The sequence below is a fragment of the Zootoca vivipara genome, chromosome 11 (assembly GCF_963506605.1).
Source record: "Zootoca vivipara chromosome 11, rZooViv1.1, whole genome shotgun sequence".
NCBI classification, from domain to species: domain Eukaryota; kingdom Metazoa; phylum Chordata; class Lepidosauria; order Squamata; family Lacertidae; genus Zootoca; species Zootoca vivipara.
In genome coordinates this window covers 37748876-37761985 of record NC_083286.1, presented here as the reverse complement: position 1 = coordinate 37761985, position 13110 = coordinate 37748876, and the positions used below count along the sequence as shown (strand labels likewise).

At 41.9% G+C, this 13110-nt stretch overlaps 1 protein-coding gene across 8 annotated transcripts in view; it reads left to right on the top strand.

Annotated features, from left to right (window-relative positions):
• Nucleotides 1-13110, top strand: part of MAST4 (microtubule associated serine/threonine kinase family member 4) — a 216539-nt gene that overhangs the window by 54325 nt on the left and 149104 nt on the right. For 3 of the 8 annotated variants that reach the window (XM_035099915.2, XM_060280260.1, XM_060280259.1), the window contains exon 1: nt 2151-3899. The exons of the other annotated variants lie outside the window; for them this stretch is intronic. In XM_035099915.2, the coding sequence (XP_034955806.1) occupies nt 3849-3899 (51 nt within the window). In that variant the 5' untranslated portion in view covers nt 2151-3848. Of the gene's footprint in view, nt 1-2150; nt 3900-13110 lie in introns of those variants that run through there. 8 annotated transcript variants of the gene reach the window in all.

Below are 13110 nucleotides of genomic sequence, written 5' to 3'. Positions count from 1 at the left end.
CCTTTGGACTTAACCGTCCACGGGTCCTTTACCTTACCTTTTATATGGATTATCCTGCTCCTGAGCTATGACCTTGGTGTGCTTCTAATCAATATGAGTTATGGGCTTATCCACACTTCTTTTTGCCCCCCTGCGGAAAACTGCTCTTTAGCACTCAATCAGAGCAAACAGAAATTTTATCTGGATTGCCATTTGTTCCGATCTACCGCTAAAGAGCAAATTTACTCTGGGAAATGGAGTGGGGCAAAAGGAAAGCCACTTGGACCCATGCATAGAAAATGTGGGCAAAGCAGAAAACAGCTCAGACCCATGCTTCCTAGGCACAGGACAAGAGGAAGTGTGGACAAGCACAATGTTTTAGTATTCTTTTCACTAGGGCCTCCCTCCCCCATGAATTTAAAAATTGGAAACACAGGCAATGACTGAATTACACATGTCTAATTGATGCAGAACTGTGCATGCACAAATGCATCACAGCGACCTCCAAGTGGCTGGAAAAGCAGGTGGGGTGGGGGTGGGGCAGGCTTATGCGTGCCCTGTCGCACATGATGACCCAGAACATAACCCCCATGCATATTGTGGGTTGTTTATAAGTGCAATAGAAACACTGTTGTCACTTATTATAGATAACATCTTAATCGACATTTTAGCACATCAAAGTATTGTTTGCAATGACAATGTCTTTCATAAATAACCACCCAATTAATAATAATAATAATAATAATAAATTGGTTTAATGTAATTAAGTTTTGTTTACTATAATTTGGATCTAGAAGGGAAATTGATGGGCAAGTTTTGTTTACTATAATTTGGATCTAGAAGGGAAATTGATGGGCATGTCTTAAATTCAACCTATCATTGCTGTGGGGGAGGCAGTGGAAAAGAAAATGGAATAAATTTGTCTCCATGTTTTAGTCAAATAAAAAAAATTCCTTCAGTAGCACCTTAAAGACCAACTAAGCTCATACCAAAATAAAAACTTAGTTGGTCTTTAAGGTGCTACTGAAGGAATTTTTTTTTTTTATTTTACTTCGATCCAGACCAACACGGCTACCTACCTGTAACCATGTTTTAGTCAGTCTCTTTAACAAAATTTGACTTTGCTTAGTAACGTATCCAAAGGGTTTCCTGGGTTTGTCCATATAACTGTTGATGGAATGTTGGTGTATTTACTTTATAGTTCTAGTATAAAAGTGTGTATTCTTAGTGCCTTTGCTTCAGGATGTTCACATGCTTAATTTTTGTAAAAATGCTAATGACTATCAGTGTTTATATATTGTGAACTAATAATAATAATAATAATAATAGTAATATTTGTACCCTGCCCATCTTGCTGGGTCTCCCCAGCCACTATGGGAGGCTTCCAACAAAGATTAAAAATACATTAAAATGTCTCACATTAAAAACTTCCCTAAACAGGGCTGCCTTCAGGTGTCTTCTAAATGTTAGGTACAGTAGTTGTTTATCTCTTTGACAGCTGATGGGAGGACATTCCACAGGGCGGGCGCCACTACTGAGAAGGCCCTCTGCCTGGTTCCCTGTAGCTTTGCTTCTCGCAGTGAGGGAACCGCCAGAAGGGAACCTCGGCGCTGGACCTTGGTGTCTGGGCAGAATGATGGGGGTGGAGACGCTCCTTCAGGTATACTGGACCAAGGCCATTTAGGGCTTTAAAGGTCAGCACCAACACTTTGAATTGTGCTCGGAAACATACTGGGAGCCAATGTAGGTCTTTCAGGACCGGTGTTATATGGTCTCGGTGGCCGCTCCCTGTCACCAGTCTAGCTGCCGCATTCTGGATTAGTTGTAGTTTCCAAATACTTCTGGAGTCATCTCCAGACCTCACCTGGAGTACTGTGTCCAGTTCTGGGCACCACAGTTCAAGAAGGATACTGACAAGCTGGAACGTGTCCAGAAGAGGGCAACCCAAATGGTCAAAGGCTTGGAAACAATGCCTTATGAGGAACGGCTTAGGGAGCTGGGTATGTTTAGCCTGGAGAAGAGAAGGTTAAGGGGTGATATGATAGCCATGTTCAAATATATAAAAGGATGTCATATAGAGGAGGGTGAAAGGTTGTTTTCTGCTGCTCCAGAGAAGTGGACACGGAGCAATGGATTCAAACTACAAGAAAGAAGATTCCACCTGAACATTAAGAACTTCCTGACAGTAAGAGCTGTTCGACAGTGGAATTTGCTGCCAAGGAGTGTGGTGGAGTCTCCTCCTTCTCCTTCTTTGGAGGTCTTTAAGCAGAGGCTTGACAGCCATATGTCAAGAATGCTTTGATGGTGTTTCCTGCTTGGCAGGGGGTTGGACTGGATGGCCCTTGTGGTCTCTTCCAACTCTATGATTCTATGATTCATCTTGATGTGTGCACCAGACTGAAAACCATTCTCATGCTAGGCATTCCTATCTGATTTTGGTAGGTGTTCTTTCCAGGGCCCCAAGTATGTACACTCATATAATGGAAGTAATATGTGAAGCAGCTCTTGAAATGGTATCATAAGAATAATCTTCATGACAACTCATTAGTATTTTTGAAAGAATCCTCTCTTAAGTTAGGAATTAAATACTTGTTCACAAGAGTTTGTCCTGTAAACCTAAAGAGAGATGCAGAGCCTATTTTTGAAGCATGAAATGCAATTGATTTAGTTGGCGGATAGACTGTTAAATCCCTAAGCAATTTTTAATGACACACTCTAATCAATTGATATCAAGTCTAATAGCCTGATGACAGCTTCAAAAAAAATCAATCATTGCTTTAACCTCAGCTGTACTGATAAGGCAAATCAAATAGCTTTCTCTTTTTCCTTTTGAAATTCATTTGGCCAGAAATCATGAACTCTGATAAAGATGTGTGACTATGGTTAAGGGGCAAGTTGGTTCCTCTTTCTCTTCTTTGATACTTAGTCCGCATTGCCTAAATACAGGAATCTGAAAACGGGGAAAGATGATTTCTAATAATCTGGCATTGTGGTATCACTATTGCTGTGGCAATATTCAAGCAATAAAAACTTAATATTCAGCTCCTTGCAGTCTTGAACTGGAATAAAATGGAAATGATCAGAGTAAACAAGTGGAAACAGAGTGTGAAATTATGCATGATGAGGGGGAGAAATAATATTTGTATCTACTACTTCATCTCCTTAGCATAGGTTAACTGTTTAACCGATGACTGTATTTTATGAGGTATTAATACTATTAATATTAATATTTTAAAAGCGTTGAAATATATAGGTAGAGCATACATTCTAGGAAGCTAAACAATTTTGCATTAATGTTTTTAGAATAAATACCAGTGTTGATTGGAAAGCTGCCATACATCTCTCGTGTTCTGCATTCCCCCCTCCCCACACCTTTTATGTCATTGAAACGATAGAGAGCCAGACTTTGTTGTGCTGCTTGAGTGACCAGCTATGCTTCGTTTTCCCCCTCTATCGGCTTTTGCCTTCTCTTGAGGTGTCACTGCTGATTAACTCAGACATTTTGACCTTACACTTCCTCTCAAAAGCTTGACCTATAGTCTGTGCTTAAAACAGTTTGCTGTTAGCACAGGATGCCGGGGTTATTGTTTTCGGAGCGTAGCAGTGCTCTTGCAGGATTTCCTCTGTTGAATAGCTGCTCCTGCCTAGATAAACGTGCTAGGTGTCTGGAGCCCACTTGCTGCTTTGTAACACAGCACTGCAAGCATTCATGAGCTCAGAAGTTACTGAGAGAATAACTGGCCGTAGTCAGCTGACTTTTCCTCTCCAATCAGATAAGCTGTGATGTAAGTGTTTAGCAGCTGCTAGGATCTGAATTAAGTGTGCTGAAGTCTGAGATAGTACAGCATGACTATATTGTTGTGGAAGGAATGAGGGAAGCAATGGACGAGTCCAGCATTCTGAGGAGACGAGGGCTTCAGGTAGGTTACCTAGTTCATGAGTTATGCTTTCTCAGTGAGGAATTTTGTTGTAAAAGTTTGATTTGCATTCATGTATTATGCAAAAACCTAGGGGTAATTTTAAAGTGTTGGGTGTCATGCCACAAGTACAGCGTGATAGATGGCTCATCAATGAATTCCTTGTCAGAAAACTGTCTGCCTTCCTTCCCTGGGAGGGGTGAAAAATAATTCTCTCTAGCAACATTTCCTTGAGGAAAGAAGTTTTGATTTTTAATATAAGCTGACACTAAAGATCTACAAATGTGATATTTAGTAACATTGTGATGACTGACATGTGCAAAAATAACCTTAAGTGTGGAACCATTTAGCATTTCAATAAATGTTGGTAACCCTTAAAGGTTTATTATCAGAATTGAATAGCATACATGGGTACTGAGATTTTTTTTTTCTTTGCAAGTTTGAAACTTGTAGTATTATGTTTTTTGAATAAAGCACAAAGTTATGCTAGTGTGTGATTGATTTCCAGTTCATAGGTGGATGTGTTTTCATTTTTGTTGTACAAATGTGTGTGTGGGGAACTTACACTACTGGGACCTTTTTTGTTGGGGGGGGGATATAAACAAAACTATGGCAATCATTGAATACATTGCCAAAATAAATAACTTCAGAATACTTGTCCTATCAGTAAAGGTTTCAAAGTTACTATATTTTTTCTGTTCAGGCATGTTAATACCTTTGTTGTCTGGGCTTGTGAGTGGCAAATAATTTTAAAAGTATTTTTTTAAAAAACACATTAATGTATTAAGCACAAGCACTTCAATATTTTATATGAACCAACATTTGATAGATGAATTTTAAACAAAGTAATATAAATTTTACAACTGAAGGTGGGTGTACCAATACTTTTAAACTTCATTGTTGCAGTTCTATTGTTTAGGAATGAATATGCTTTGGTCATTCATCTTTGACTAAACTTCCTTCCTCATGTTTGCTATGCAGCCCCATTGTTTCAGTATACTGTATAGTACGGAGGGGCTTTAAATTGCAGCTTGGTATATTTTTAGAGTGCTGGGAGTTTTGTAAACTCTTCAGCTCTTAATTGAAAGTCCTTACTGAAAGGTGCTTTGTTAACTGTTCAGCGTTATAAAGTGAGTGGTTTTCATGTACCAACTATACTATATTACAAACTATCAATGCTAGATAACTTGAGCTGGTTGAGGCATTTTGAGAAAATTGCTTTCTGGACTCTGGAGCCTTTAAAAAAATAGTTTCCTTTGTTTTCATTGATACTATTGGATAAATCATAGTTTATAATAAAGATCCTCATGTTGAACTCATGTATCCTAAAACATTGGAATGGCTGTGGCTAAAGTGAACTATGCTTATTATTGTTGTTGGAAGTATAAACAAATTTCTTGAATATAGGATTTAGAAAGCCAAGGTTGTTACATTTTTAGTAAATATAGTGCTTGCATAAAACCAATCGGGTTTTTTAATTTTATTGTAAAGGACATTTCTATCTTCAATAAAAATCAAGCAATTTCTCAAAAAATACACCACTACACTCTTCTGCTATTAACTTCTGTAGTATGCTTTCAAAAAGTTTTAAACAATCTGTATACTTCTCCCCCTCTTTTTTTATTAAAAAAAATTAAGGTGTCAGAATCTAGCAAGTATCATGCCTAGAGGGAAGACCTATCCTCCACTTTGCCAGTATGCATTTAGTACTTGCTAAAGCACACTATCTTATTGTTATTCACCTTTTCTTTATGCATTGCACTCTGTTTTTCTACCATTGTGCTTGTATGATTGTATGAAAAATATGAGTCCCTGAAGCATCAATTAGCATTGTTGGCACGTGGCTAGGTTTGCTGATGTCACTTTGCCTTATGGTCTCTTTTATTAAAGAGCACCTCTACACTCAGGTGTATCAGTTACTATATTCTCCTCCCTGAGAGTTCTTAACACTCTGTATAAGCTTTCATAAGAATATATCTGAGTCCGTATAAAATTATTGCAGATATTGATGTGTGTGTTAACTTAGAATAATAATAATAATAATAATGATAAATTAATTAATTAATTATTTATACCCCGCCCATCTGGCCGGGTTCCCCCAGCCACTCTGGGCGGCTTCCAACAAAACATTAAAATACAGAAATCCATCAAACATTAAAAGCTTCCCTAAACAGGGCTGCCTTAAGATGCCTTAGAAGACATGGGTACATTTTTTCTCTCCTAATGTGTGAAGGAACATGAATTTTGGGACGAGGATTGGCTGAAGGACAGAGACCTTCCTAATGTATGTAGATATCAGGCATACATTATTCAGCAGAGAGGCAGCTGAGGGGCACATATTGTACCTGTATGTAGCAGACAATCTGTTGCAGCATCTTTTTTAAAGAACAGAATTTCATAGCAATGTAGGTGGCAAAACACACCCACCTACCCTTGCTTTGCTAGTGCCTCTGTGTATGGTGCTGTCTAGTGGAATTGTCATGTCTGATAAATGGTCCTGTAGACTAGATTGTTTCAGCTGATCTCAACTCCTGGTGCAAGTATATCCTCAACATCATAATATTTTGTATGTGATCTGAAGAGAAACCAGAGTATATTTGTTATATGCTACTTACCTGGCAGGGGAGATACTATGACCACATTATTTTATATGCATTAGCCTTTGATGTGGGAGTGTGATATTGAGGCATCCTTTTATAGCTTGTTGGTTAAATACACCTTGAGTCATGAGGAGGCCCAAACATTTTATATAATTTGTAGAATTGTTACTTGTCTCTTTCATCATCTAGCATATATATTCAAGGGACAGTGGCTTGGAATGCTATTCATAGGAAACAGTATCTGATGAATTCTGATATAGCTATTATCATTTATGCTGTTATGCCCTCCTATTAGAACTTCCCATAAGACTTTGGATGGCATAAAATATGGCACTGTTGACAGAGACAGATGATGTGGGGCTGCCACAGAGAATGCCCCCTCCTGGACCATCACCCCCCCCCCCAAGCTTTTAAGAGTGATAGAACAACTAAGAGTGCTGATTCTGCCAATCTTGGCACCAGAGAGGGTCTGTAGGGAAGGAGGCGATCTTTTAAGTATTTGGGGGCATGAGTCATTCAGAGCTTTAAACAATAACTTGACCACCTTGAATTGGGCTTGGAAGTGAACTGGCAACCGGTGCAGCTGTTATATGAGATATGAAAGGAATCCCGGCCAGTAATCTGCATGCCGCATTTTGGTTCAAAATGTTTCTGAGCCATCTCCAAGGGCAGCCACACATAGAATGCATTATAATAATCCAATCTGGAAGTTACTAGAGCTGGGGTCGGCAACCTGCGGCTCCGGAGCCGCATGCGGCTCCTTTACAGCTTTGCCGTGGCTCTCTGCCCCTGCCTGGCTCACACAGCCTCTTTAACCCTATCGGGGCTTCCTACTCGCCGGCTCCGAAATGGTGGACTTGCCGAGGCTGGAAGAGTTGGGTGACGGAGGCACGGATAGCCCAGCCCTGATAGGGTTAAAGAGACACGCTTGCTGGGAGAGAGGCGGGCGCGGCTGCGAGAAAGGGCAGCTTTTGAGGAGCCGCTGAAATGGTGTTGTTGCTGCTGCTGCTGCCGCCTCCTCGGGAGGCGGGGGTGGGGCGAGCGGGAGAGGTGTGTAAGGGGTGGGGGCTCGTCTCTTTCCTAGGGGGGAAAGAGGGGTAGGAGGGTGGTCGAGTGCTCTTGGTTCACTTTATTTATGAGTTCTGTGTAGCAAAGGGGAGCTGGCACTGGAATTTTGTGAATCGGTTAAAATCTCAATTTTATATTAATTGTTAAAGTAAAGCCTCCTTGCTGGCTGCTTTTCGTTGATCAGTCCATTGTAACATCAGCGGGTTTGGAATGCACACCTATTGTCTTATCTGATCTCTCCCAATTGAGAGTGTCAATTGAAAGTGTAAACACATAGCACCTTTGAAGTCAGGAGCTGAAAAAGGGGTTTCCTCAGTCTTAGAGTCCCATCTGTTACTCATTCATAAAATGTATAAAGTCCTTTTTCTTGCCCCCTTTTGATGACAGGACGGAGGAAATAACAATTAAATGTTGGGGTGTTTTGACCTTTTGTTTGAATGATAAAAAAGTGGTTTCCTTTAACAAGATCTACCATTTGAAGTGTATTCCACAGGATGCAAGGCTGTTTTCCAATCCAAACCTGATAGTGACTTTTCTCTTTTATTTTCTCTTTCCACCCCTTTTCCCATGCTTCTCTCTCTTTCCCCACACTCCTCCCCCCCCAAATTCCTTTTAGGATTTTCAGTTTTCGCTTCACTCCCCCCCCCTCACGGTGTTTCCCTCTCAAACTGGTCCTCCTTTTCTTCTATCCCCCCCCCATCCTCATTGCATCCTTCTTCTCTCTGCCCCCCTTTGCCACACACACACACACACAGAGAGAGAGAGAGAGAGAGAGAGAGAGAGACTGTTTGTTCCCCTGCCCCCTTTCCTTGCATGTCAGAACTGGAGCTTGAATAAGTTCTTCTTTCTGCTCTGCTACAATATAAACCTACCCTTCACATTCTTGAGCACTGTTCTTTCATTCACCCCCCTTTTTTGCTTGCTTCTGTTCTATAGCTGCAATATCAACTCTCTCCCCCTTCAATACATACTTCAATACAGTAAATCTCTTGCTGATTGGTGCTGATTCAAAGTCTCTTGGAGGGCACCAGGTTGACAAAGGCTGCTTTACACAGCCAGCGTTCTACACTTCCCCACCTCTACTTGCTCCCCTGTGGTTTGTGTGTGTGCCCCGCCCTCTTCGCCCGCTCTGCCTTTCCCCCCTCCTTCCCTTTGGAAAAGGGAATACTCTTCCATGCCTTTTTTCCTGCTCTGTAACTGGATTAGTTTTGAGCATGGAACAGCTGTATTAAAAATCCAGAGAATGCAATAAAGCATCACTTAATATTTGGTTAAAGGATTATTTCATACAATCATAGAATTGTAGAATGGGAAGGGTCCCGAGGGTCATCTAGCCCAACCCCCTGCAATGCAGGAATCCTGCCCACAGCTGTGAGCCATCCCTGGGTAGGCTCGAACCACCAGCCTTGTGGTTAACAGCCAGACGCACTGACCCATCAAACTGTAAAGAGCAACTGGTTCTTATTATTAAACAATTCCTGCACCCGACATACAGAGGAAATGAATCATAAGCTATCTCTGTGCTGTGAAAAAACAACAACACCTCTACAGTATTGATTGTTAATTTCTGCCAGGCCAGACTGTTGCTCAAAGGAGCAGGAGTGGTGAAAGAAGTTTGCAACCTTAATTTCATATGAAAACAGCTGTCTGGCAAACTGCTTTCTGAAGCACTTTCCCCCTCTTTTGAAAAGGCATGGGGCTTGGGCCAAGCAGGGAGGGGAGGGACTTCAGGCAGGGAGATGGGTGAGGGGCTGGGTGAGGTGCAAAGAGAGGTGGGTTTCGGTTAGGTGTAAAGGGGGCAGGGTTTGGTGAGCTGTGGGGAAAATAGGGTTGGCAAAGGGGATGGCGAGTGGAGCAAGCAGGGGTGGCAGCCTGTATAGGATGAGGGGCTTACATCTAGGCATGCTAGGAAGCCGCTACCCCTTTGGACAGTTTTAGAAATGGAGTCAGGGAACTAGGCTGGGAGTGGAGAACAGTGTGTTCTTTAGAGGCTGCTGGATCAGGCCAATGGCCCATCTAGTCCAGCATCCTGTTCTCACAGTGGCCAGCCAGACGCCTGTGGGAAACCCACAAGCAAGACCTGAGCACAAGAACTGTTAAGTGAAAGTCCTTTTTTTCTTCAGATTGACAGCTGACTGCACGATCCTGTATATATAGCATTAAGTTAAGAAACAATATATGCAGTGTTATATTTGTTTTAAATGTCGCAATGGTTTTGCGGCTCCCAGTTTTTTTTTTCCTTCAGAAGCGGGTCCAAGTGGCTCTTTTTGTCTTAAAGGTTGCAGACCCCTGTACTAGAGCATGGAGTACAGTGGCCAAGTCATCTAGGGAAGTTGAAAGGTGGGACATTCATGACAGACAAAAGGAAGAACTGGTACTTCTTCACACAGTGCATAAGTATATTATGGAATTCAGTGGCTGTTGCCACCTCTTGGAGAGTTTTAAAAGGGAATTAGAAAAATGCATGTTCTCAGTGACTAGGAATCATGATGGCTGTATGCCTTTGAATAACGGTTGCTGGATGGAACAACAGCAGGAATGGGTTATTGTCCTCATGTTCTTATGGCCTTTCCATAGACATCTCATTGTCTACTGTAGAAAACAGGATACATTGGTGCCTCACTAGACGAATTTAATTTGTTCCACGGGTCTATTCTTATAACGAAAAATTTGTCTAGCGAATCCCATAGGAATGCATTGAATTTTTTTTTTTAAAAAAATTGCCCATAGGAATGCATTAATTGAATTTCAATGCATTCCTATGGGAAACCGCGATTCGCTAGACGAATTTTTCGCAAAACGAATTTGTCTAGCGAGGCAACCTCCGCTAGAAAAATCCTTTCTTTAAGCGAAAATTTTGTCTTACGGGGCGTTTGTTAAGCGAGGCACCACTGTATTGGAATTGGTAGGCTTTTGGTCTGATCCAGCAGAACTTTTCTTATCTTCTAAACTGTGTAGATCAAGATATCTGAAGAGGCTGTTTGCTTTCACATAATCTGCCTCCCAATTTTATGTTGTTAATACATTTATTTGTTTATACCTTGTCTTCCAGTAAAATGTACTGGGTTGGCTTACAAACTTTAACTCAAGACCACATCATAATACGGAGTTTTATTCACTTTCTGAAACCTTGTTCCACATCTCACTGTCTTCTAAGGTGCAACTGGCTCTGATTTTTACTCTGTCTATTGTGATTGGGTATATCTGGTTGTGTTTTGTCATGTTCTTTGCTTTTTCTTACATTATTAGAATTTTATTGTGATTTTTAAAACTTTTTTTAATATACATCATATCCTACAAATATACAGTTAGAATTCAGTTGGAATTATGATAGTTTCAGTTTCAGCAGCAAACTCCCCAGTCAAGGCAGTTCAATACAGGGGAAGCCAAGGCCATTTGGCCTGCTGATCTTGCATCACGAGAGCAAGCCAGCCCAGTGAAGAAGGCCAGCAGAAGAGGGCGCTGCTGCCTGGCACTGGCTGCTGCACAGATGCCTCTCTGAGACAGTGCTTTCTTGGTTTGGAGAGGGCAAGCTCTTCTTATGGATGAAGTTCGAAGGGAAGCAATCTAGGCCTTTTACTTTTGTTCTTCCAAAGAACTTTTCCAGGTGAAGGAACCATTAAGGGATTTAATCATTTATAGTACGTTTGGGCACAAGGAGAAGGGGACGACAGAGGATGAGATGGTTGGACAGTGTTCTCGAAGCTACAAACATGAGTTTAACCAAACTGCGGGAGGCAGTGGAAGACAGGAGTGCCTGGCATGCTATGGTCCATGGGGTCACAAAGAGTCGGACACGACTAAACAACAAAGTACGTTTGGGCATATTTCTGCTCTCACAGAAAGTATGATCAAACTGCAGATTCAGGTTGTAATCAAATCAGGTGCGTAGCAAGGGAGGGGCGTAGGGGGCGGTCCGCCCCTAGCACCAGTCTGGCGGGGGCAGCGCCCCGGCCCCTGGCCCACCTCTTGCCTCCACCATCTGAGCAGGAAGAAGCAGTGCACGCTACGGAGTGGGTTGCCGGGCCGCAGCTTCAGAGCGCGCCGGCCAAGCAAAGCAGCAGCGCCACCCCGGACGGACTGCGCATGTGTGAACATGCGCACACGTCCTGGCGCACACGCATGTGTCGTGACACGCGCACACTGCGGAGCAACGCCCTGCCCCCAGGGGGTGCTGCCCCGGGCAGCCAAGCAGCACAGTTCGCCACTGAATCAAATGGGTCATTTGAGTGGGTGAGGGAACCATGTAAGAGGTAGAACTCCCAACAGCCAACAGGACAAGCTGTTTGAAAACTCAAAGGAAATTGCACGGTGTGTGGAGTTTCCCTAGGTGTACACAGATAGTTCCTTTGCATTGTAATCCAGTCCCCCCGCCCCACCATTCCCTGTGTGTGAAGCAGAGAGAGAATAAGTACTCAAAGTGTCAATGAAATCAAATAAAGATTGCTTACAAAATTGCTTCTCAAAAGAAACTCATAACAAGCACACAATTATAAACAATAGTCTAGATTGAGTTCTGACCTAATTTTTAGCAGTCCTGGTCTCAGAAATCTAGGGTAATTAGATGTTCTGGTGGGAAAGGAAGCTCTGCATCCTGTTGCTCATAGTGAAATGATTTTTTTTTTTGGTAAGGGCCTGGAAGTGCACAAATGATTTGAAGCATTATTATATGTATTAATGAAAAACAATGTTTTATATATGAGGAGTGAGATAGTAGAAAATTCCAGGGACTTTGTGTGGGAATGTTCCTTTTGCTGATTTCATTGATTATTGAGAAATTAGTTGTCCTAATCAGTATTTAGGGACCCAGGTGGCGCTGTGGGTAAACCACAGAGCCTAGGGCTTGCTGATCAGAAGGTCGGCAGTTCGAATCCCTGTGACGGGGTGAGCTCCCGTTGCTTGGTCCCAGCTCCTGCCAACCTAGCAGTTCGAAAGCACGTCAAAATGCAAGTAGATAAATAGGAAATGCTACAGCGGGAAGGTAAATGGCGTTTCCATGTGCTGCTCTGGTTTGCCAGAAGCGGCTTTGTCATGCTGGCCACATGACCTGGAAGCTATACGCCGGCTCCCTCGGCCAATAATGCGAGATGAGCGCGCAACCCCAGAGTCAGTCACGACTGGACCTAATGGTCAGGGGTCTCTTTACCTTTACCTTAATCAGTATTTACCACAGTAATTGCATGGTAATGAAAGATAATAATGGTACAGGAAAGAAAACCTGGTCATTAGACCTTTTTTAAAAAAAAGAATAAAGAGAATTTTTTGTATATACTAAATGGATCAGAATGGAGCTAAACACTGTTTTCCCCTAGGGGCAGAGGTCTTGTTTCATATATTCCACATGGATTTTTGTTGTTCTTGTACAGTAATGGGCTATACACCATTAATACTCTTAATATTCTCAGTTATGCACTTGAGCATACAAAAGTTTGATTGCATACTCTGAAACCATAGCTGCATGTAATCTAATATTTTTATAGTAGGTCAGAAGTTCAGTTTTCACTGTTTTGCAGTTTTTAGATGCATTTTACAGGTTTAGTTGAGTA